The sequence below is a fragment of the Parasteatoda tepidariorum genome, chromosome 5, assembly GCF_982258835.1.
Source record: "Parasteatoda tepidariorum strain Cologne lab strain chromosome 5, Ptep-v5.0, whole genome shotgun sequence".
NCBI lineage: Eukaryota > Metazoa > Arthropoda > Arachnida > Araneae > Theridiidae > Parasteatoda > Parasteatoda tepidariorum.
The window spans coordinates 21,599,960-21,626,862 of NC_141759.1; the positions used below are offsets into that span (position 1 = coordinate 21,599,960).

At 28.4% G+C, this 26,903-nt stretch overlaps 1 protein-coding gene across 1 annotated transcript in view; it reads right to left on the bottom strand.

The window, feature by feature from the left end:
* Nucleotides 1–26,903, bottom strand: part of LOC107439956 (adenylate cyclase type 10) — a 65,838-nt gene that overhangs the window by 6,729 nt on the left and 32,206 nt on the right. Inside the window, exons 17-31 of the mRNA XM_087163507.1 lie at nt 26,415–26,498; nt 25,827–26,098; nt 23,528–23,696; nt 19,877–19,949; nt 19,098–19,228; nt 17,776–17,996; nt 16,112–16,267; nt 14,877–15,042; nt 13,237–13,371; nt 11,044–11,174; nt 7,873–8,020; nt 5,813–5,904; nt 3,846–3,976; nt 2,941–3,037; nt 523–644 (exon numbers count right to left, since the gene is read on the bottom strand). Coding sequence (XP_087019633.1) covers nt 523–644; nt 2,941–3,037; nt 3,846–3,976; nt 5,813–5,904; nt 7,873–8,020; nt 11,044–11,174; nt 13,237–13,371; nt 14,877–15,042; nt 16,112–16,267; nt 17,776–17,996; nt 19,098–19,228; nt 19,877–19,949; nt 23,528–23,696; nt 25,827–26,098; nt 26,415–26,498 — 2,128 coding nt within the window. The remainder of the gene's footprint in view (nt 1–522; nt 645–2,940; nt 3,038–3,845; nt 3,977–5,812; nt 5,905–7,872; nt 8,021–11,043; nt 11,175–13,236; nt 13,372–14,876; nt 15,043–16,111; nt 16,268–17,775; nt 17,997–19,097; nt 19,229–19,876; nt 19,950–23,527; nt 23,697–25,826; nt 26,099–26,414; nt 26,499–26,903) is intronic.

The following is a 26,903-nucleotide window of genomic DNA, read 5'->3' on the forward strand; positions in this document are numbered from 1 at the left end:
TCAAAGGAATATCAGATGAAGAAGCCGAAGATCATATTGATGAACCAAAAGTGAATGCAAAAGGGTTAGAAAAAGTTGTAGAATTCTTATGAACTATTCCTTAATAGCAGGAAAATTTTGGCTATGAGGGATTTGCACTCCTTCAAACCTTACAAGAATACTAGAAACAAATAAAGTTATACATCAAAAATCTTTGAAAAATTATTTTCAGTGTTAAATGTATGTTAAAAAAATGTTATGGAAACAAATGTATGTAGTATAATTAATTTAAAGAAATGCCTATTTTTTCTACTAAAAAACAATTGCATCTTTATTAAAATTTCTTAATTAAATTTAATTTTTTAAAGTACCTGTATAACTCGAAACCTCTTTATCTCAAATTTGTGAGATTCAAGATAGACAGGTTTGACTGTATGTTGCTGTATTATATGGATTGACTTCCGATAATTGCATATGTTAAAAAAAATTAATAAATAAAACAATTTTCAAATGTTTTGAAAAATTAAAAATCTTACAGCATACCAGTATTATCCATGAGAATAGCTGCTGAAAGTCCACAATAATATTGAGCAAAAATATCATAATTTCTATCATCATCAAGTAGTGAACTAAGCATATTCAAATATTTCCAGCACTCATCACTTCTAGAGAACATAGATAAGAAACATATAAGCAAGCTTTAAAAAAACTTTAGAGGATGCTATATCACAGAAGAAACTTTTTAATGGTAAAAACGGTTTCACCGTCATTGGTGGTAATTAAACATTTAAATTAGAGAGAAAAGTCAGTTCAGGTAAACCTAGAGTAAAAGATGAAGTTTCAAATGTTGAAAAAATGTTTTAAAAGTTTCAAAATACAAACAAATTACTGCAGAATTACTTTTCCACTGTATAATCCTCCAACACTTCGTTTGCATTTAGATATTTTGAAAACTTTTTATTCAGCATTTTAAACTTCATATTTTGTTTCAATGAACTTTTTGAATTCTGTAAAATTTTAATTAATTACTTTGCTGGAAGAAAAATTGCCATCATACATAGGAATGTTTCTTTTAAAAAGTAAAGAGTAAAAGTACAAAATCTTTAAACAAAAGTAATGAGTAAAAACAAGTAAAATTACAAGTACAATAAAAAGAAAGTAATGATTTACAAGCTAATTTCGAGGAAATCAAAAATTCAAAGTAACCTTAAATTTTATAAAAAAAAAATGTAACAATAATTTTTTTTTACATTTAAAATGCATTACATATTTATTTAAAAGTATAAATTTTTAAAAATACAGAAAGTGTTTCAAAATTCATTGAAATAGTGACGTTAATTGCTAAACCAGAAATCAAAATTCAATGTTTGCTTATAAAAAGGAAATTTAAATTATGTTCATATTAAAAATACCAAATCCGAATTAATCTAATTAAAAAAAATAATTTCAAAAATCTTGGAAAAAAAATTCTGTTTGAGAAAAACTTTTAAATAATTTAAAAAATGTAATGATTTCTTTCGACATTCTTATTACAAATACTTGTACTTTTTCACAGAAAAAGTAACGAAAAACAAATAAAAGTACTAAATTTAAAAAGGGAACAAGTACAAGTAAAAAAAAAAAATACTTTTTACTATCACCTTCTCTATAAGCATCAAAAGTAAAAGTATTGCCACACATGCTTGCCAAGGTTTTCTTCCATGGTGCAGTATAATTGTAACTCGTGTCAGCGATTTTACAAATGAACTGCATCATTGGATAGTATTTTTTTAATATTTCACAACAGCTGTTGGACCGCTGACACAATTTTCGGGTTTACGACTACTAATGTTCAACTACATAGCCTTGAAATTTTGAACCTAATCCAGAAGACAAGGGAACTCCTGGATCGAGTATCGGGAGAAATTTGCCTTTGTGGAGGACTTTTTGATGGAACTAAAGCGCATTCGCATGACATGGAGAAGAAGACAACAAGAAGCTCCCACGGTTAGCCTGACAGCAAGGGGACTCAAAACCCATGATCCGCCTACCACTGAGGATATTTCACGTCAGCACTGTGGTCGGTGGAATCCGTATGCGGAATGTGCATCAACCAGATATCGCTGGGATTCGAACCAGGTTCACCTCATTGGAAGGCAAGCGCTCTATCCCCTGAGACAGTGCAGTTCCTTTAGTTAGTATTATGTAATTAAATTTGGTAGTAAAGTAAAACATTCTAAATAAACTGGAATAAAATTTATTTGGGCCATGGTGGCTTAAGGGATATAGCGCTCACCTTCCATCATACAATTTCTGTACCCAACTTGCACTGACCACACTGCTAACTTAAAATATCCTGGGTGGTAGACAGATGATGAGTTGGAATCCCCTAACTGTTAGGCTAACTGGGGGAGGTTTTCGACTCCACGTGATGCAAATGCAGGTTAGTTCAGTTAAAAAGTCCTTCCCGAAGGCAAATTTTTTCTAGTACTCGATTCAGGAGTTCCCGGTTCTGGGTTAAGTTGCGATAGAGTTTAACATTGGCAGTTGTAAACTCAAATTACATCAGCTGTTCAAAAAGAGTTATAAAATAAAGTAAAAAATAAATTTTATTTATGTGGAATGAAATTAAGCTTTGAAATACTCTATGTCGTCCTGGGTTTTATAAATTGAAATAGATAATGCAGCACATTGTTGAGTTCACTCATTGCTGGTCAATAATGTGTTAAAAGCTAGTGAAATTAGAATGTGGTGGTATTATATGAGAATTATCAAAATACAGAAAAAAGGTAAAAATGAAAAAAGAAAAAGAGGTAAAAATTTAAACAAAGATTAATGAATACCAACATTCATTGAAAAATGACAACATCTGCTAGATATTAATTTTCAATAGTATATACATAGATCATTGCAATAAGAGATAAAAAAAAAGACAAAAATTTACTTTAAAATCCCCATGGGTAAAAAAAGATATCAAATTACCGATTGCTGAACAAATGCAAGTCGATTAATAATGAATGTAATAGAATGGAACAGTCAGGATCATTTCGAAAATCAAGAATCGTCAACGCTTCCTGTGCTGAAAATAGAAATAGAAAGATATTAATTTAATGGTCCATATCAATGGCAAAGTTGGCATTTTATCTGAAAAAATCCATTTCTCCAAAGAACATTAGAAGAAATCGGACAAAATGGAAGAAACTATAAAAAAGACTAATACAAATTCTTGAAAGTTGAATCAGTAGTTTCAGAGCAGTTTTAGAAACGTAGCTTTAAAAAAGAATAGCTTAAATTTAAACAAACAAAAAAAATTTTAAAATCCAGAAAGTTAAAAGAAACTCAGTTAAAAGAAACTTTATTATAACTTTCTTATAACTTTAGAAAGTTAATAGAAACTTTATTTAAAAAAAATTACTTGAAAAAGGTATGATTTTTATTTCTTACAAAGCTATGAAACCTTTTTCCCCGAAGCCCACCCAATTGACATTCGTCATTCAGGTCTTAAGAGGAAAGATTTGTTGGTCACTCTTTCAGGGGCACCATATTAGGTGGGCCAACATTACTCCCACAGTTATGACAGAGAGTAGTACATAGAATTAAAAAATATCCTTGTCTTGCCTGGGATTCGAACCCAGGACCTTTCTGGTGTGAGCTCCCTGACCAGCAGTTTGGTCATCCTATAAAAACTATTCAATTAAAACTTGGCAACCATTGCAGATTTTTAAAGAATCTTTTTTTTTTTTCTAAACTCAATAATGAGAAAATAAAACAAAACAATGACATTAAATCACATATATGATAAGATACAATATTTTTTATTTCACTGAGAGACTATAATAAATAAAACTTTAAGATGACTCAAGAGCCTTAAATATAATATTCCATACCTATCGCATCTGCATACGTAAGACGATTCTTCACTAAATTAGCCTCTATGAGAGTAGCATAAGCTTTTCCAATAGCCCTAATTTCTTTTACAGAAGGGAAAATTTTATAATTTTGCAAACGATTCCAACAACTACAAATAAGAAAATAATAATTATGACACAAATATTTTTTCATGCATATAACAGCTTAAACATACTTAGGTAAATGTATAAAATCTGATGTTTCTATTAAGCAATTGTTGAAACAAATAAAAGCATATGATATATCAATATCAAATAAATTGCAGAAATTTTATACAAGTCAATAAAATAAAAATTTAAACAAACAGAATATTTCATGAAAACCAAAGTAAAATGTCAGCATTAAAATAAATATTTAAAAAATTTGATATTTTCTTCGTACTGCCCATGTCCATAGAGAAATGATTGGTCACATCAATAAAAAGGAAACAGAATCTAATGATTTAAATCAGTATTTTATTTTAAAGATAATTTAAAATAAAATTCAGAACCAACAAGTTTTTTTTCACAACAAATTTTTAAAAAACTTGCGATTTTTTAGCTCTTTTATCTTAAGAAGATCTTATTTTAATGCCTTTCAACTACACAACAATAATTTATCTTTTTAAATCTTAAAATCCTTATCTATTTTCTTAGTCGAGTGTATTTGCTAGTATGTACTAAGTGGCAATATTTAAAATTTCACAGAGGGTTTTTTAGTACATTTAGCAAATAAATAAAAGAAAAATAAATAAATAATTTGACGCCAATCTTATAAATTTTCTCTTTTTGGGGAACATACATGGTAATTGAATGAATGTATTGAATCTTTTGAAAAGTTATGATTATACAGGAAACTCTGATTTTTAAATGACATGGTAGAATAAACTTCAAATTTTCAACAATGGTAAATAATCCCTATTTCACACTAATTTTGACCATAGATTATACCCAGAATCTCCTAGGTATAGAATAAATGGTCCTGTCATTCTTTGTCCATTCAGAAAAATCAAGATTTTTTTATGTTTGTTGAGGTGTAACCACAAAAGAAATAGTGATTAAAATAGTTTTCTCAAGACTTTTGTTATCGATTGACTCATTGTTAATGTAAAAACGTTACATTTAAAAGAGCAAAAATGTCTTATACCTGTTTTTTGAGTAATTTTACAGTAATTCAAAAGATTTAAAGAAAATTTAGGTTCCTACATTGGAATTAGCAGCTCAGGTTGGCCTTTCTAATGGGTGTTGAAATAACATTACATCTATGGAACAGAAAATGGGACTTCATGTAGCGGTCATTATAATGGAAGGTTTGCACTAATGAGGAGTCGTACAAAAGAGTGCAGACTTTAGTATTTACCCACTTTAGTACATAGATTTCAGTGATTGGTAAATAATATGCAACAACCTATATTCCAAAGTCATATATTAGAGTAGTGGTGACTTTATTTAGGTGAGTCACCTATTTTATTGAATTTTTTTTTTACTCATTCTATTTTTTTTTCTACTCTGGTAAGGCATTAAAGGAGTAATTTCTTGTAAATAAACTACTTTTTTACCGATGTTTTGATAAAAACTTTTAGGTGTTATGCTGACTAGGATTTGTAAATTCCATACTATCTTTAATGGTAATATAAGCAGTGTTTTTTTTTAAGAAAAAAAAAAGTCAGATATTAGTTTGAAGGAAGGATATGAGAAATATAAGTTCTAACAAAAATTTGAGTTTGTAATAAAACTATTTTAATAACATTGCATGTAACTTGAAAAACTTGACACTTAAGGAGGTTGAATGATAGGCAAAAATTCAACTATATATTTTATACAAGTAAAAAGAAATGTCCCATAAATAGACCATTTAGTATTAGTAGCCTAAAATAACCTTTAAAAATAAGTAAAAAAAATTTAATAAGGATAAAATAACCTTTAAAAATAAGCAAAACAATTTAATAAAGATTAAAATCAATTACATTTTTAATGTATTGTTTTCCAACTTTTGAAATTGTTTTCGTGGATTCTTAAGAGTTCGGCAAAGGTAGGAAGAAATCATGAAAGTCAGAAGCTGTAATGAAACAAAGATTTAATTAATAGAAAGGTTTTCATTAAGAAAAACAATTTTAAATCACAAACAAAAAGTTTGTTTTGCTTGTAATTCCTTTTAAAATTTGGATGTCATTTAAAATAAGGTAGAAAAATGGTGAGAGACTTGTACACTATATTGTTCTGTATACCTTTTTCATAAATCTAACTAGTATACCATTTTTCTGTAATTAAAAAAAATAGTAAAAAATTATCTTTAAAAAAAATTTTATGATTAACTTCAAACAATTAAGAATAATAAATACTGAAATCGGTTAAGTGACAAAACTATTAAGATCATATTTTCCAGATTGTATTTGCCCATCATATTTTGAAGGTCAAAATTTTGAATCTGAGAAAAGAAAACACTATTTTTATTCCAGGGATAGTAAATTTTGAACACTTTACAGTTTTATCTGGTTATTATGGTCATGTCAAAAACCTTTTTTGACATAGTTTGTGACTCTTGCAGGGGTGATGGTGAACCCAACTCAAAAATCCTGAAAATTTCTCCAATAAAATCATTAATTACATGTTTCAAAAAATTAACGTCTTTATAAATTTAAATCATTGATAGTTTCAAAGCATGAAATTCGAAATAAATTATATGCAGCATAATTTAAATGAATAATTATGCATAAGTTTATTTTTATCTCTAATCACATTTATTATTCTAACAGAAAAAATAGTTACAAATGAAGAGATGCCAAAGTATAAATTCGAGTTCTAATATTTCTAAATAAAACATTATTTTTTTTTAATACATAAATGTGATCAATAGTTTCTTGAATCTTTAGAACCTTGTATTTCTGGAAACTTCCCGATCGCGTTTACTGAAAAATACGGATTTTTTCGGGAGCACAATCATCTCTGCTCTTGTTAAAATAAAACCAAAATTTTGGTTTAAGCTATAATAAATATAAATAAAAAGCTATTTTTAGCTATTTAAAACAAAATTTAGTCATCATAAATATAAGGTAATTAAGTAAAAATAAACATATTCCATCTATTATGTTTTTTGATATTAACACTAGAAAGACAGAAAATTAGTACAGTACAGAACCCGTTATCCGGAAAACAGAAAACCGGAAAACCAAAAAACCGGAACGAAATTTAATAAATTTTCCAGCCATTTTTTTAAAAAAAAATGTTTTTTTCCTCAAAAGATTTTAGGATTTTTCTTTCTTTTTTGAAAGATGTTTACCTTACCATCATTTTGGAAATAATCATTAGTGTATTACTTCATCGTTTTTTCTTCTTTTTAAGATTATTTCCGAATATTTTTTTTTAAAGTTGGGTTTAACAATAAAAAAAACAGCTTTTTGTAGCGATTCAGGAAACCGGAAAAATCAGTTATCCGGAATAGCGATGGTCCCGATCGTTCCGGATAATCGGTTCCCTACTGTATATAGTACCTATATTGCCAAAAAGCAGTCAAAATGAATGTATTGTGAATGCGTCAATAAATTTGTTTAAAATTAACTTTTAAATTTTATATATTATTTACAGTTCTGTAACAAGTTATTAGTAAATATTAACAATAAAAAAAATTATAGGTTGTTCAAAAAGTCACTAAACTCTAAGAAATTGTGTTATCATTGTTTTTCTAATTGAAATTAAAAGCAGTCAAAATGACTTCCTTAGGCAATCTAGTGTTAAATCCACTTTCTGACGTGTCATGCCGAAAAACAGTTTTTGACGTCAAAAACTAACCATGGTTAATTCAGGAAAATTACGTTTCTATGTCTGGTTTATTAAATTTTAAAATTAAAGTTTTGAATGAATAAGAACAAGAAAAATTTGCGCAAATTAGATTAGCAGCAAAAAAGATGTAAGTAAAAACAGCTTATATAAGGTATAATTTTAAAAAAAAATTCTTTAAACTATGATTTTTTACACTTTGATTATAAGTAAGAGAGCTACAAAGAATGTACAAAATTTTCTTTCATACCTGTAGGAAATCTGTTGGATAATAGGTTAGGGCTATATATTCTAAATCCAAAACTTTCAGGGCAATGTCATAGGTTCTGGAAGATACTAACGATTGCGATAAAATACTGATTATTTTAGTAATTTCTTCAGCATGCAAAAGAGGAAGCCTGAAAAGAAAATAAGTATATCCATTATAACCTATGAATCACTAAATGAAGAATCTATAAGTAACTAAAATGCTTAGTAATCCAAACAGGTTAAAAATAAATATGTAGGCTATGTGAGCTAAAAATATAAAAAAATGTGAATAAAGCACAAACAGAAGTACAGAAATGGACATATTAGAGTTTTAATTAGAAAAACAATAACCTTCCTCGGTGTCTAAACACCAAACGATGGTAGAAAAGTAATGAATTACATTTGCAAAAAAACATGCAATTAAACTACAGAACAGAACCCGTTATTCGGAAATCAGAAAACCAAAAAACTGGAACGAAATTCGATAAATTTTCCCGCCATTAAAAACAATTTTTTTTCTTCCTCATAAGACTTTAGGATTTTTCTTTCTTTTTTGAAAGATGTTTACCTTACCATCATTTTGGATATAGTCATTAGTAGAGCCCGGATTTTGATGACCTAAAAAGTCTTAACTAATACCCTTAAAAAGTGCAAAAAATGCCCTTAAAAAGTGTGAAAAATGCCCTTAAAAATGCGCTAAATATGCCTTATGACATGACTTAAATAAAGTTAAAATATTAAACTAAAACAATGTTTTACTCTTTAAAATTATTATGAGTCATTTAAAAAAATATAAAGTAATGCAATACTTGTTCCACGTTCATTAAAGTTTGAAAAATATGTTTTATATCTTAAAATAACAAAAAAAGAGGAAAATATATTGACTACAAAGCATTTTCATTTTGTATAGAAACTTTAATGAATATAGCAACTTCCATCTCATAATATTACTGAATATCAGAATTACATTGGATTATTCAAAGTTTTTTGATATTTTAAAATGTAAACGAGCGTCTCTTGTTTGAAAGTAAATTTTTATTCCTGGAGAAGAAAATTTCCTAGAAAATTGTAATGTTCCAAACTATACAAATCAGAGAAAATGGGAAAGCTGTAACAAAGAATTACTTCTAAAGATTTTATATCAATCAATAATATAATGAAAAAACATAATGACATGCAGGTGGGAGCTGCAATATGAAATTTAAAATTATGAGACAAGTGTTGCATTTCATGTAATAAAAATGCCCCAATAAATAATGAAAATTGGAAAAAATTAACAAAAGGCTTAAAAAATGCTTTAAAAGGCAAAATACGCCCCAAAATTTTAAAAAATGCCCTATAAATCTAAAAAAAATGCTCTAAAGGTCAAAAGATGTCCAAAAATGCAAATGTCATCAAAATCCAGGCCTTAGTCATTAGTGTATTACTTCATCGTTTTTTCTTCTTTTTAAGATTATTTCGAAATATTTTTTTTTATGTGGGTTTAACAATAAAAAAAACGTCTTTTTGTAGCGATTCAGAAAACCAGAAAAATCAGTTATCCGGAATAGCGATGGTCCCGATCGTTCCGGATAATTGATCCCCTACTGTACTTTGAAAAGTTGCACTCGCAAAGTGGTAACTACCATCATTCAATAATAAAAAGAAATATAACTATCATGACTAACTAATACAAAAATTTAATTAAAATTAATGTTTAAAATACTAAACAATTATTTAACAATTATTAAGTATTTTTTTAATTTTGTCTTATAATTTTGTCAACTCATTTTTATTACTTAATTATCTAATCTCTTTATAGAAAGAAAATGCATTTTTTGGGCAATTTTTTAACACATATTTTTATATTAAAAAAAAAAGAAAAATGGAGTCCAATTTAAAAAAAAAATAGTTTAAATAAAATGGAACACTGAAATTATTTTACACTATTTTATCAAAAGTCTTGTTAAGAAAAGTTTTTTTTTTCTCAGAACATTGTTGTGTATAATATTTAGAGTATTACAAATATACTAATTTTGCAATTTTACCTTTTGTATAGAAGTGATAAAAGAATTTTATTTCCATTATATAGTTTTTTTCTTTTTTTACATTTACGAGTTGATAGGAATTTATCTAATTAATATTTCCCATTATAGAATTTCCGAGTGTTGCACAACCATCGCTCTGAATTTTAAAATGGATACCTTTATTATTTTGCGACCCTTTAATCCATGACCATAATACAACTTTATGATAAGTAAAGAATTGTGTAGGTGTTTCTTTCTTTGTCATGTATGTCTTACTTTTCCAAAAATTACTTTTGTCTAAAATTGAGAAACAGAAAAAAAAGAGATCACATCACGTTTTAAATATGCTATGCCTCTTTCCTGCTAAATGACACTGCTTAGATAAAGTCGGGACACAGTCTAACATGACCTGGTAGCTATATTCCATAACACTCCCAGTCAAAATTCATGGAAGATAGGATACAGTATCTCAATTATCAATGATAGGCACACGAAGCAAACAGAGAAATATAAGGAAAATTTTATTTGTAATTCCTGTTATTAAATCTGATCCGTTAAATTAATTACAAAAAATTCAAAACATATTCCTAATCTTCCTTGTTGTTTTAAATTCCCGAAGGTTTCTCAGTATTGGAAAGTCATAATATTAATTTGTTGCTATAAAAAATATTTCAGTATAAAAAAATAAAAAAATTTTTTTTAAGAAAAGGAATTTTTGTTTCCATCATTTCTATAAATACCTAATTTCATCCAATCAAGATTTTCGCATATTTCCATAGAATAAAAAATTTACACTCAAAAATATATCCTTTTTACATTAAAAAAATTTATTCTTTAATGTAAAAAAAAAAGGTAAAGATCTGATAAAATTAATCTAAAGATTTAATTTATCCTGCAGATCCTTTTATATTCTTTGAGCCTCTGAATCAGCAACAGTGACAGAAATTGAACCCTATTCAACTCTTGAAACCAGTGCGACGGCGATCACTGGTTCAACAGAGGTAGGAAGAAACAAGTGTGCATGCGTTAAGTCACAGCAACATTCGGATTTTTGCTGCTGCAGTCCGTATGAAGGCCCCTTTAATGTTTGCATTTCATTCCTTATTAATTTCTAAGTATTATGTACATTTAAAATAAACAAATTAGTCCAATAACAACTAACATACCTTTTCAAAATGCGTCTGAATTCTCGTCGTCTAAATACACCAAAAAAGTAAATGAGCTCCATCCCAAATATTTCTAAAGCTTGTTGAGCATAAACAATTGCCCAGTATGTGTTTTGCAGAAGAAGACAAGACTTAAGTAGAATGAAAGAAAGAACATGTGAATTAGATATATATGTTACCATGAATGACCTAAATCAAGAGAATGTCTGAAATATTTGTTATATCTGATTAATTTATGCGTTGATATTATTATATTTATTCAATATTTTTATATCTACTGAGGATATATTAGGAGAAACATCAGCATAGCTGCCAACCTTAGGAATAAAAAATTAGGAACACTATATGCGACAAAATTAAGCACCAATTATGAGAGTAAGACAAAAATTTAACAATTGAATATTAACATTAATTGACAAATATTTAGGTAAGTACCTTAAGTAAATTAGTAAAACAAAACTATAACAGCTATTGGAATAGTATTTTAAGCTACTAAAAATTACTTCTGTACAATAATCACAGGAAGCTTGTGGCGATCAGAACTAGGGTTTGATTTCAAAGCAAAAATACTGCAATTTTAGGAAAATTCGGATTTTTAAAAAAAATATCAGATTTGATTTAAAAATTAGGAACAAATCCGAAAAATTCTGAACAGTTGGCAACTATGCATCAGTCCGAAGTACCGGCTAAATGCATACTGAGCAGTGGTACTCAACAGTAAAAAACATTGATGTAGGGCATAACGGGCAAATGTATATTGGGCAGTGACATTTAACTAAACCTAGTAAATATTTCAGACAGCAACAATGTGATTGTCATCATTTACCAGTGGAAGCTGACTCAATTATTTGTATCTTACACAGGGGAACAATTTTCTTTGTTTTCTTTCGCCTAAGATTTTTAAGGGATTTTGGATGGGTTTGAAGTCACTTCACTGATTTCTTACCTACAATCGGTTTTTCTCTACATGCTACAGTATTTTTCTTAAAATACATTTTTGGTCTATTTCATGCTGAAATGTACAAGTTTGAAAACCTTATACATAAATGGAGACACATAGACGTTGCTAAAATTTTTTACGGGAGTTTAGGGGCCATCGTCAAGACAAAAACTGCATAGGAACTCATACCCGGAAATATCATACGTCAATAGCTTCCCTATTATGAACTATTTTTCTGAGTGCTTCTGAACAGGTCATGAAAAAGAAGTGCCCTTAGCAATGTACAACAATCCAAGTTTCTTTTTTCTTTACTTCCATGATGATAAAAATGCAATCTTAGCACACAAAAAAAAAAGTCATGAAGACGATTTATTTAAATGCAAATGAATTAAACCAGTTCATTTTTTGCAAAAACTTTAAGTATCATTATTGAACTTTACACAGTGATTCCATAGAAGCACTATATTACATCACCTTTAAGCACTTTTAAAAAACGCTACGCACCTTGTTGTTTTTGTTAATGATTTATAATTTTGTTAGTTTATACTAATTAGCTTTAAAGCTTGAATTTAACCTACATATATGACTTCATTGAAAATTAACTTATTGATTGAAATTTTACCTAACATAAACTGACAATGCTCAACACTAAAATTTTAAGCTTCGTATTACATGAAAAAAAAAATCAAAGGATGGTTGAAACTATGCCTGAACAAGGTTAAAAAATTTTCTGACCTTTTCCTGATTTCACCAGATTAAATTTTTCAAATTCTCCTGTTTTTTGTAACCATTTGCATAAATTTAATTGGTAATTTTTCAGTTAAGCCTTATTATTACGCATAAAATGCATTACAAAACACTTATACTTGCAATTAAAGTTGAAATTAAACACATTTAAAAAAAATAAATACGACAAAGACAAAAAATAATTGTGACACAGAAAATTCAAAATAATTATGATTGACTCTTCAAAGTAATTTATTTTTCCTGACTATTTGAATATTTTAATTGAATTTCCTGACTCCAGATTTATGATAAAATTTTCTGATTTTTACCAGTTCTGTGGCCACCCTGCAGATGCAAAAACAAAAAAATAACAATGAAGAAATAAAACAAACAAAAAAGAAAGGCCACAGATACCTCTTGAAATATGAATGCTGCTAACATTGATTTAACTTTTTTTTTAATTATATGCTTAATATTTTTTTTTAATATAATATTTCTTGCTAAAGAAATTTTAAAATGTATATTACTACTGCTTGAGTTCTCTTCATAGAAGCCCTAACTACATCTTGGTCAAAGTGCCTCTCCTCTGGATTTGAACTTTCTCGAACAAAAGCATAAACATCTGGAAGCATACTTTCAGCAGTTTCAGCACAATATAAGGCCTAGGGAAAAAAATTTGACTAATTTATAATAAACTTTTAAACTGATGCTTCTTTTTAAAATTATTTTAATTTTAACCCAGACAAACAGTACAAAACTGAGCAATGTTACTGCAAATAAGTTTTTTTTTGTAAATCTGAAACATGCTAAGGATTCTTAGTTTCTTCTTTTTATTATTACTTATGTGATAAAAATTCAATTAGGTAAGTGAGAATTTACCAAGTACACCTAATTTATTTAGAACACAGTAGTAAATTGGACTCAGGATTTCAAATTTTACATCTTGTTGTTGTTTCTAATGCCACTTGATACACTAGCAAGCCTGCATGGTGAAACCGAGCAAATTAAAGGCAGAGAGTGCATTTCTTGTTTTTCAGTGGCACTATCTATGGCTAAGAATTCGTCTTCAGCCACACACCCGTTTATAGGGCGGACCCATTCATACATCCACAGATCATAATTTTCGACCTGGATCAGAGAACCGTCCAATCTAGTACCGGCAGATGTATTGATTTGTAATGTGAACATGGAGGACTTTGCAACTTGACAGATTTAACGTGCATCAGTGACCATTTACTACACGGGGAGACTTCGGCCGGCGGGGTTCGAACCCACGAACTCTGACCAGGTTATCCCAGAAAAGATTTACATCTGAAAGAGCTCTATTAATAGTGAACGTATTCAAAGCTCAAGAAAATGAAATTCACATAGAGAAGTTATAATTTTTCTTTAAACTTCGTGTGTAAATTTTACTTTACACTAGCAGGCAAAAAAGAAAGATATTTAATATTATATTTTTTGTTTACTTGGAAAAATGATTGCCAGAATCCCTTGTTATTATCCATCACCCGTTTTTTTAGAAATAAATTAAGTAAGAGCTTTAGTGGAAGATACTGGGCATGATACTCTGAGAAATTTAAAAAAAAATTATAAAATAGAAACTAATTGACTGATGTCGTTAAAATTTTTCAGTTCGCTATTTAAAATTACATTCTTTAGAATAATGTATAACGTGTATAAATCACAATTCAAAATTTTTTTACTGTTGTTAATTAAAATAACAAAAAACTGTTACAAATTATTTTTGCCTAGAACTATCTTTGAATTAACAAACTTTATAATTGGGCACAAAAGTTTTAAATTTTCTTAGAAAGTTTTTGAGAAATGGCAAAATACGTAAATCTAACATTTAGGCGATCAACTTTTGACCTTTTTCCTGACCTAACTACAAAGACCATATTTTCTAGATTATCGCCAATCCTATATTTTGAGGGTCATGAACCAAAATTTATAAAAAAAAAGGTATATTTACTCAGAGAGAGTGTGTTTTTGTACATGGGTGAAGACGCAATCAATCGAAATTTAAAAGTTAGATAAAAAGTTATACAAGGTCTCTGGCTTTCTTTTTTTTTGCACTGAATGACATTTTTTGCAGCATAAAATTATTTTGCCATTGTATTGAATTTAGATAGGAATAAATACTAATAAAAATAATAAATAAGGTCACCTGCACAGGATAGTTAATGTCATTCCATGCTTGAGCTGATTTTTTAAGATAGTAAGCACCAATCAACTTAATACCCATGGAACAGTAGACAAATGAGATTACTTTGTAAAGTCGTGGTCTCAAAAGTAAACAAACACATTCTTTGAAAGATGTCTGAGAAGGCTGACTGGAATATAAAAAAAATTAAATAAATCACTACATCGTAGAATTAACACCATAGAGTTAAATGTTTTTACTAGATTTCAGCAATAAATTGAAATTATCAAAGTGTCCAGTCATTTTGTTACTGACCTGTGGTATGTCAGATACGCCAAAAATCCTTGAGGGACGTGGACAAAAAAGTTATTAATTTCTAAGTTAAAACTGCACTCATAGAAATTTTATTTGATAGAAAACATGTAAATTCCCATTGGCAAAATTGCTAAGGTCAATATCATCAAAGTAATTGTAAAAGGTCAAGTAGATTTTAAAAATGCTATGATGCAGGAACGGTTTTGAAACTATGTATTGTGCATGGCTCAGAACCAATCCAAACTTCGGAGAGATGAAGTAATAATTTTAAAATTTTGCATACATATTGTTGTTAATTAATGATAACTTTTAAGTGCCACTCCCAGGTTGGTTCAAAAAGTCTATGATATTTAACAATTTATTTAATCTTGAGCTGTTTTTAGACAATTTCTTCCAATCATCCTCACTTGTAGAGGCAGAAGATTTTTCAGAAGAATACTATATCAAATTTAATTTCTATAAATTTGAGTATTTTTTATAATACTTATTGTTAAACAATTGTTTTGGTAATTTTTAGTTTCTTCCAGAAAAAATGCAAACACCGTTTAACATAGATATTGATGCGAAAAAATATTTCCATGCAATTTAAAAATTGCAGATTTATGATTAATTAAAATGAAACCGATTCCCATTAGCAATATGAAATTATATAAAATAATTTCGTTAAAAAAACTAAGTTTTGTTCTTTTCAAAGAAAACCATTTGGTTTAAATGAGCCAACCCTGAAGCATGCTTTTGTTTTCTTTATTTAAAAGAGAATACATTTGTAACTTTTAACAGTTAACCTAGAAATAATGCAACAATAAAAAGATAAATATCTGCCTTAGAGCAAAAATAATTAGAAACGCATTAAAGTCTTTATTAACGAAATTTTTCCCCAAGCCATATTTATATTTTATTCATACCATAAAATATTTTAAGCAATACTGTAAAACTAAACTTACAGTGTCATTTCATCATATTTTTCTGCCATTTGAACTTTTTTGGACATTTTAATCTTGCAATAATGGCAAAATTGCCCAGATGTTTCCAATGTACGAGCAATCTCTAAATGCATTGCTTCACATTGTTCCGCTGTCATGAAAGCCTTAATCCATTGTCTAAAATAAAATAAAAAATATGTTAAGAAAAAATAAAATATTGTTTGAAAAAACTATTGAAGCAACATTTTACAAAATTAAACTTGAACAAAGTAAATTTAACTGACCGTAAATAAGTCAAAAAAAAAAAAAAAAACAATTGGGTACTTGCACTTCAAGAAGAAAATCTCCAATACCCACACATATGACCTATAACAGTGACATCTGATAGTTAAAAGCAAACTGGTGTGTTAAAGTTGAGCTAAGTTTCTCCACATAAGTCAGAATTTTAATTAAACACAGCATCGAATTCATCGAAACTTTTCTCGTTTAACTCTTTTACTTAACTTAGATTTATTATTTGTTTATGTATTTTATTGCAACCATCATATATTTTTATTTTGTGTACCTGGCAACTTGGTGTTTGTTAATATGACTTCATACCTGTCTTTGCGATAAATAAGAAATATATGGTGAAATAAATTAAATCAATGTGAAAAATTCTTTGGGAAAGAAACTAGATTATGTCACTTAAGAGAATTGATATTTGATGGGCTTGGCTTTAAATCACTGGCTTCCGCTAAGCCAATGAAAATTTTCCATTTTTGAATTTATTCCATGTTTCTGAATTAAAAGAAGGAACAAAATTATTCTGAAGTATAACTGAAAATAATTTAAAAAAACAAAAACCTGGATTCATAATTTCTTTACAATTTTACTCATTCAGATTCATTTTGAATCTTGTATTTTTAGAGCTTAACGGTAAACAAAAATCCAGTATACAGACACACACGCAAATTATTATATTTATAGATAATTTTGCTGCTTATTTCGGTGGCTTTACGCTATGATATTAAGCAACACACTTTTTGGTATTTCATCCCATCAAAATATAGACTAGTTGTATTCGATATCATCTGGCATAATGTTGTTGCTCGGGGAAACTCGTAATATGTATTTAAAAATTTTCTCAATCAAGCTATTTTCTCCTGTAATTATACCTTGGAAGGACTGTAAAAAAATCTGTCATGAAAATTTATAGTATTTGGTGCAGCTGTAATCGGCATCAAATTTAACCCATTTTTCAACCCAATCCAGAAGATAAGGAAACTCCTGGATCAAGTATAGGGAGAAATTTGCCTTCATGGAGGACTGTTTGATAGGATTTACATGGAGAGGAAAACCATCAAAACCTTCCGCAATTAGCCTGATGGCAAGGGAATTGTAAACCATTATTCCGTCTATTGCTGAGGATGTTTTATGTCAGCACTGTGGTCGGTGCGAACCGGGTGCGGAATTCGTATCAACCAGTCATCCCTGGGAATCTGTTCAACTCATTGGAAGGGGAACGCTCTATCCTTGGACCCACCATGGCTCCGCTCCCCCCTCCACATTAATAGATGGATCTAGCATTTTAATATTAAACAAGCATAATTTTTCTATTTCTTGTTGTTTTAAATATCGTGGAATTTAATTTCAACTACGCTTTTAAAAATGAATATCAAACTATTATTCTTGGAAAACTGTACCTTAAAAGCTCTGTACGAAATGTGAGGCATTGATGAAGTCCAACTGGCTTCGTAGGGGTTTTATAATTTCTCATAATTTGTCTAGTGTCTGCCTTTGAACAGAAACACATATTGTAACAAAATATTTCGTTGCTCAAAGAATGAGTATCTATTAAAAGAAAATGAGTGCAAGAAGATGATATAATTTTTTTCTCCATTAAGTTGTTAATTGATTTCACAACCTGCAAAAGAATTTTAAAACACTGCAATAATATTCATCTTCATTTATTTCTACAATATAATAACTTAATGACAATTTTATCATTTTGTTTAGAAAAATCAATATTTTAATTCTCAAAGCAGTATTTAGCAATACATTTTCATCAGATTTTTAATTGTTAAGTAAACCTCGATAAAAATTTTCATACCAAGAACAGTACTGTAGTTAGATACAGATTTTAATCTAAAGTATTTACAACTATTAGGTGAATAAAAACCGGGATTTTTAATTACAAAAAACAGTTTTGATGGAGTTTTTGATGAAAAAAATACAGGCTTTTTTCAGGTTTTTTAAAAAATAGTTTAAGTTTTGTTCTAAATTTTTTAATGAGATGACAGAATTTGTTCCGAATATGAAATTTAAATATTTGGTAACTATTTATAACTTGTTTTGTTGCAATGTAATCATTTAAATTTCTACAATTAGTTTTATTTCTTAATGACAAACACGTTACATAAAAAATTAAATTTACTCAATTAAAATATCTCACATTTTTTATTGCATTAACACAGGTTTAGTTCCAAACTCTATTTGCATAAAATTATATATCATGTTAACCTTCAACTGTTTGTTTAAATGACAATAATTTACAATTATTTTGCTTATGAAAATAAACCAATTGCTCTGGTATAGTATATTCTGAAAAAAAATCTACCTTGGAAAAAAGTGGATTTTTTCAAGTGGGCCAACCATAAAAACCCGGGCGGATTTTTTCAGGTCAGGCCCACTTTAACTAACTCTAGATATAATGCTCACTATCTTTAGTTATACTAAATTTAAACTAAGTAATTGCCTGCCTCTCTGGTTCTTTAAGTTTCTTTTGCTCTCTGCGTCTGTTCTCAATACGGTTCTTCCTATTTACCATGGTAGTTGTCTTTTAATCTTGCCATTTGAAATTTTTAAAAAATATTTACAGCTTAAATTGGTATATTTATATAAATTTGTGATTCGTTTCATGTTATCAATTGGATAACGTTAACAACAATACTCTCTTAAGTAATTACATTAAGCGGAGACAATTGTATTTCTTAACAATGCATGAAATTGCACCAAACGCACTTACCTGTTCAGAAGATAATTTAGTTATTACTGTCTCAATCAAACGTTGAGTAAAATTGCTTCCCATTAAAGCTGCACACTTCAATATCAATCGATCTTGTACAGGCAAATAATTTAAAGTGGATTTAACAGCATCTACATAAATAATGTTAAGCACTTTTTTTAAGAAATTACATGAATTTTTAAAAAAACATGCAAAATATAATGTTTTTTTTGTTTAAATTCTAAATAGAATTTCACTCCTATGAATCTCCTCTTAATAAGCTTGACCAGCCGAGACTAAAATTTTATAGATTTTTTTCATACTTTCTAGAGTAGATTTTTTCCTAGTTTCTCTTTTGAAGACAGCAGACAAAATTTCCTAAAAACTAATGCACAAATTTCACTAAATTTTTGAAGATTTTTCCCAAATTGATTTAACTAAATATTGAATAAAGAGTTTCTTAAAGTACAATTTATTATACAAGGCAACAGCTGGGTTAAATTTTAATAAACATATAATACTTCTTACATACTACTCTACCAAAAAGCTATAATTTCTTTCAATTTGTCTGCGACCGATTAGAAAACCATGGTCTGACTTTCCATTGGCCATAGAAGAATACTATGATATACTTGTACGTATATATTTTTTTAAATCGAAAAATGGTCTTTTTCAGGCTTCTTAAGGAGATAAAAAAAATATTAACAAAAACCATCATTATTTTTCCTACATGAAAAATCGTTCAAGTATAACGGGGTAAAAATGATTTTGTTTATGTATAATAAAAAAAATATACTTACCACTCACAGTATCAGGAACTTTGAAAGATTTTAAGTCTGTTATTCCAGGTTTGAGATCCAACAAAAATAATTCCTAAAAATAAAATGAAAATTTATTAAAAGTAGTATCAAAAAATATCAATAAGTTTAATACAAAAATGAAACAAAAAAATGTGTACATGGTAATACAAAAGTTAGATTTTAACTTTTTATTACTTACACACATCAATTGAGTTTAATTGAAAACAGATTTAACTTAGGGCAAGAAATAATATATTATACTTGCTTAGTTGTATTTAATTTTTCTATTTTAACCACTGTGTTTGATTTTGTTTTTCTATTTTAAAAAAAAAGAGGATATAATAATTATGTCATTAAATATTTTAATGTTGAAGATTATTGTAGTACAAAAAATCAGTGGAGGAAAACAAGTTTGCTTGCTTTTTTAACTCATATTTATCACTATTTTCTGCAATATTATTTAAAATGATGAGCAGACAGGGTTGCCACTCAAATCTGGAAAAAAATTCACTGTGTTTTCCCTGTGCATGTTATACGAAATATATTAAGAGGAAATAACACTTACTGTGCTCTTGTGTGAGCTATATTGGGCTAACTATATTTATTAGTTTCAATTACTGGAAAAACAGCTGAACATACTTAAATAACGCTATGGAAAATGAAATAGTTTAGTATAGCTGAAATATCATGGTTAAATATCCCATAGATTACGCTTTGAGTGGTCACCATTTCTTAAATGTCCAAAAAAAAAAAAAAATACCTCTATTTTCCCAGTTTGAAAAAAAAATCAAAATTCCCTGCATTTTCCCTGTTATTTTAGGTGATTTTCAAATTTCCTGTATTTTCCAGGTTTTCCCCTTTTAACCACCAGGAAAATAGTCATGATATGTAGATTTTTACTGCATTAACAGGGAACAGGGATGAAATTAAATTAGGACTAATATATTCAATACTTAGGGACTTACTAATTAAAAATTTGGGACTTATTAGGGATCTAAAAAGCACCCACAAATATTTATACAAATAAAATAACAAATCGAATGCATTTTATAATGGTAGAAAAACTAATTTTTTTCATGCTTAATGAGAAATTTTTTTTTACAGAATTATTTACAAATTTAAGTGTTTTAAGACAGAGTAAAAATATCATCCATAATTATAAAATTAGAAATAGTATGATTTATTGATATGTGTTTCAGTGGTACAAGATGCACCTTCATTAGTAGGATAAAATTGTACGGACAACAAACAGAAATGAAACAGTTGAACAAAGGTTATGTCAACTGACGAAATAAACATATATTTAAAAGTGTGAAAACATTTAAAGGTAACTTTTAAGAAGCTAAAAAATGAGTAATTTCTAGTTATTTAATAAACGTGGTACAACTGTGAGATTAGTAATTATTGAATTTTGATGACATGAAAGGCCTCCCAGTAATCTGGGTCAAAACATGAAATACATTCATGAGGTGGTGAAAATCGAACAAAGCATATTTAATGTGTTTAGTGTAGGAAAGACCAAATTCCAGGGTTGAGCTTTTGACACGTTAGTGAAAAAATCTTAGTGCAAAAAAGTTCCCTTTTGTTACAGTACAGCAGACAAAAAATTTAACAAAATTTTCCTTACAACCGAAAATTAATTTGGCTATTAAAAATATAATTTATACAATCATTTTAAGATACTATCAAAAAATAAATTATTAAAAGTTCTGATACGTATCAAGTTTTGATTTGAGACAGAATTAAAAATCAAAATTTCACACTTATAAAGTATTAAAAATATGTTTAAAAGATGTGCCAAACAAATTTATTTCTTATTGATATCTATTATTACCAATAATATTTTATTAGATACCAGCATATAATCTTGAAATATTTATCAAATATTTATAACAAAAGATAAACCATTTGGATTTATTTAATTTTAAAGCTTTGATTTAATTGAAATTCTCATTAATCTAAACCACAATTGCATACAAAATTGCATTTTAATGAGATTAGTTATTGGGTCAAACATGCAATATGAAGTGATTAGTGATGCACATTTTCAGTTACCTAGCTGTAAAAATACATTATAATATTTATCCATAATATTAAGTGAGTTTTTGCCAAATATTATTTTTAGCTTTTTATCTTTGAATTTTATGTTTTAAGATACACTTTCCAATTTAATTAGTGAAATAAAAATACAACGTTACCAAAGATTTAAATTTTTGACATGACCGTGAAAACCATGGTAATAAAAACCGTCATGCGCAGAGGCTGACAAGTTTTTGAGAATTGTTGGTTTTATTGAAATTTTATGAAAAAATTATCCTTCCCTTAAGTGCTTTTTGCAAATGATGCAATTTCACGCTACTTCATGTCAACTCTAAGACTTTGGCTCTTGGCTTACAGTCTTAATATTTGTTCTTCACATAACCAAGTGAAGTATGAAATCAATTACACTAAAGCTATAGCTCAAAATAAAGGTTTTCCTCCCGAGACAATCAGTTTAACTGTTAAAAAGGTATCTGAGCATATTTAGTGTATCAAATATGAACCCTGTTATCTCTGGTGTCCTTCCGTTTTTTTTCTTCTTTCAAGAATCAGCTTCTGAATGCTATAAATTTATACAAAACTCTTAATTCCAAGTGATATTTACTCCAGTCAAACATATTACACTCACTAATACAGCTCATGGGCTGTTTAAACAACTATGGCATTTATAAAATTTCATGTGAATTTGGTAGAGTTGACAAGATTTTTGACACATCCAGGATTGGGTTTTTGAAGTCAAAGACAGGTTCTTGACATTGAGCATCAAAAACCTGGCAAAAACTGTTCTAAACTGTCGAAACCAGACAATAAACCTAAAACACAATGCTGGGATAGCCTGGTTGGTAGGACACTGGGCCTATGTTCAAAAGTTCTTGGGTTCGATCCCTGCCTGCCGAAGACTCCCTGTGTAGTAAATGGCGACTGAAACACATTAAATCTGTTGAGTCACAAAGTCCTCCATGTTCCCATAACAAATCATACCTTTGGGGGTATTGATAAAGGAGTTTCCTTGTTTTCTGGATTGGTTCATAATTACAAGGCTACGGAGTTGAACGTAAGTAGTCGTAAATCCAAAATTGGGTCGGCTGTTCAACGACGGATATGAAAAAAATAATAAAAAACCCTGAAACAAGTTCTTTTTTTTATCATTGGAGACATTTTCTTAGGTGTTAAATCATGATTCAATCAAATTGATTCAAGAACATAATTGATTGATCACTTGTAATTTTATATGTACTTTTATTTATAAATTCTTCCTATTCATAATAGCTAATAATTATTTCTTACACAAAAATTTTGGGTTTTTGACATTCGCCAAAAAGAGGGGTTTTGACATGATGATTTAAAAATATATCAAATCAAATAGTTTGAGAACATTTTCAAAAAATTTTAATTAAAATTGTACCAAATCAAGTGGGACAAAAACTGTCTCATAAAATTTCAATTCAAAAACATACCAAATCAAATACATTCAGAATAAATTTTTTCATTAAAATTTATTCTCCTAAGTGTGAGAGTGAGAAAAAATAAACTTCTTTTAGCATAATTGAAAAATGAAAAATAAATTGCTATAGTTTGTACAGTATTAAATTATCAATTAGAATAATTTACATCATCCTTGTAGGTTGCAGAAATAGAGAAGTCAGAGATAAAAAACTTCTCCTTGTTTATTTCATTTATGTCTTTGTAAGGAACTAAAACTGTATAGTCAGATAAATATTCGGATAAGCAAGCTTCATTCAAAAGTTCTAAATCACCATCAGTTTCTTCAGTAAGGTGTCTAAAAATTTATACAGAATCCAATTAGCATTTCTAAAATATATTGATTTCAGTTTAAGCTACATTTATTTCAGTTATGTTAACCAAAAAAATTTTCAAACATTTGAAAAGAAAAAAAAAACTCTGGCAAGCTAAGTACCCTCAGAGAGTCAGAGGTAAAAGAAAAATAGCAGGACTTCAGATGTTGGATTTTGGAGGAAGAGGTTGAAACTTACATGGTGCTATATAAGGGAATAATAGGAGTTGGGATAGCCTGGTTGGTAAGGGCGTTGGGCCTGCATGTCCAAGAGGTCATAAGTCGGTCCCCAATGGCCAAAGACTCAATGTGCAGTAAATGGTAACTGCTGCATGTTTAATCGGTAGGGTCACAAAGTCCTCCATATTCCCACAACAAATTGCACCAGACGGTACTGAATTGGTGATAGGTGTTCTCTACTTCAGATCAAAATTATAATCTGTGAATTAATAAATGGATGTAAGAATGGGTCAGCCCAATAAATGGGCAGTGGCATGTGTGTAGCTAAAGGTCGTATTCTTGGCCATAGATGGCGCCACTGAAAAAACGAGAAACTCACCTTTTGCCTTAAATTTGCTTGATTTCACTAAGCAGGCTTGCTAGTATTAGCAAATGGCATTAGAAACAACAACAGGGAATAATTTTTGCAACAATATTTCACAGTGTCTTAAAGTATCCAGAGACAATAGGTCAATAATTAAACATTCATTTTTGCATTAATAATGTTCTCAACATTCGTCATTTTCCATTAAAATTTCATAAAATAATGTGAAAGTTTGATATTTTTTTAATGAATAGCTTTTGCATATAAGAGTGAGAAGTTGAAATTTTTTTGAAACTGCAATGACAGAGACAGCTGCATTTTTTTTTAAATACAGAGAGGTTTTATTCAGATAAAAATAGAGAGAAATTATACGTAAATAAATGATATATATACATATATGAAAGTAGCGCAGATATGTGTTGTAGAACTGAACCTTTACTAGTGTTAGTTAAAAAATATTGATCAAGAAATGAGTTTCCTCTGAGTTTAATAGATAAACATATATTAGATTAAAAAATAATATTTATATAAATGTTCTACTAAAAGGGAGTGACGTAAATGTTTCATACTTTTGTAAAATGCACAGTGCAGAAATCTAATGATCGGAACCTCAATCTCAAAATGGTTTGAAGGACTGACCTCAAATATTCTTATTATTTAGTTCAGATGATATTTCAATTTAGAAAATCATACACAAAAACAGACTATCTCAGAACAAACCTATCTTTTTTGGATGGATTTCTCACCCCCAAAATATAGGGAGTGGCGCACAACCTGGGAAATATAGTCCCATGTCGACCAGTAAATAGACAGGTCTTAAAGTTTAAACCTTTTGATACTAATTTTACTTTTAACATATTTTGCTATATCTTAAAAATTTCCAAAGCAAGTCAAAATTAGTTTGAACACAACTACAAATTATCTAAAGGTAATTGCAGGCAAAAAATAATTTTTTAATGTTATATTTAATAATAGTCCAAGAAAATTTTGATTTATAAGGTCAAAAGCTTTTTACATTATTTTAAAGAATGTTACTTTGTGTAGTAATATACAATTGATACTTGAATTGTAGTAATGAAAAATACAATTCCAGACAAAAAATAATTTTAAATTTTATATTTAATAATAGTCCAAAACATTTTGAATTGTAAGGTTCAAAATTTTTTACATCATTTTAAAGAATGTTACTTTGCGCATTTAAATAAATTCGGCAGAAAAGTTTCTGAGAGAACAATTTCCATAAAATTTGACTTAGCAGGAAGTTTTTGAATGGCTACCCCCTAAATTATGAGGATCAGAAATACCAATCCGTTGAAAAAGAGGAATATTCTTTCAGGAAAATATGTTTTTGCATCTGATTTCATAAATTATAATATCATCTGCACTAATTACACGTCTAGATGAGTATTGGCGAACTCTGAAACCAATAAAGTATTAAATTTAAGAATTAAAAAAAAGCTACAAACAATGATAAACTATTAAAATATTCACACCTTTAAAAATTTATAAAATGCAACAGGCTTTATAATTAGCAGTTGCTATTTTTTTTAAAAATGAAATAAAATACTTACAAAACAATTGCTTTATGAACGCCAATAAGATTTAAAAACCAGCAAATAAGAGGTGCACAATATTTCTCACTTTTTGCAGGTAAGTTGATGTGCGTGTGCGCTTTAAGATAGAGCAGGCTGGCAGATACGGAGGGTTCTTTAAAATATTTACTCATGCTCATCACAATCAAAACATTTTCAGTCTCAGCTAACATGTGAAGCAAATGAAATGACTCCTCATCCATGTAATCAATTTCGTTAATAACCAGCATCGTGTAATGCTTTTTACACACCTGCAGAAAAGTTCATTACAGATACTACAACAAGAATAAGTAATTCATAAATGAGTTAGAATGAGAAATGAGTAATTCATAAATGAGTTAGAATGAGAAATGAGTAATTCATAAATGAGTTAGAGTGAGAAATGAGTAATTCATAAATGAGTTAGAATGAGAAGTGAGTAATTCATAAATGAGTTAGAATGAGAATTGAGTAATTCATAAATGATTTACAATATGAATTATTGAGAACAAAAAAGTTTTAAATTGATGTGAAGAAATGATATCATCATATGTAAGAAAATCTCATCATATGTGTCTAAAAAATTACCTGTTTGTACATAACTTGAAAAAGTTCTAATATAGCAGAATTTCTGTATTTTCTAATTGTATTAGACATCCTTGGAGGAGAGAACTGGAAAAAATTAAGGTGTTTAAACATCATTGAATATTTAGACTTCGTATTTCTTTTAAACCCATCGTGTGCAGTTAATATAAAATTAGTTAAACATCAATTTAAAGTTGATTTTTACATGAGGGTAGCCAAAATCAAAAAAATACATCGTCGAATAATTTAGTCAGTATAGTAGACAGACCCATAATGTCAATTTCACTTATTGCTCATTTCTCCATGAAAGTATATAAGAACACCAAAAAGTTTTGAGTTGAAAAATAAATCTCCCCTAAAGATAATCATGCTATTTAGAAAACTATTTTTAATACTAATTATTTGTTCATTTTTATAATTTAATTCAATATTGTTCTAAAATATTTTAAATTGTAAAGCAAACAAATTTTTACACTACATAATTTTAAAAAA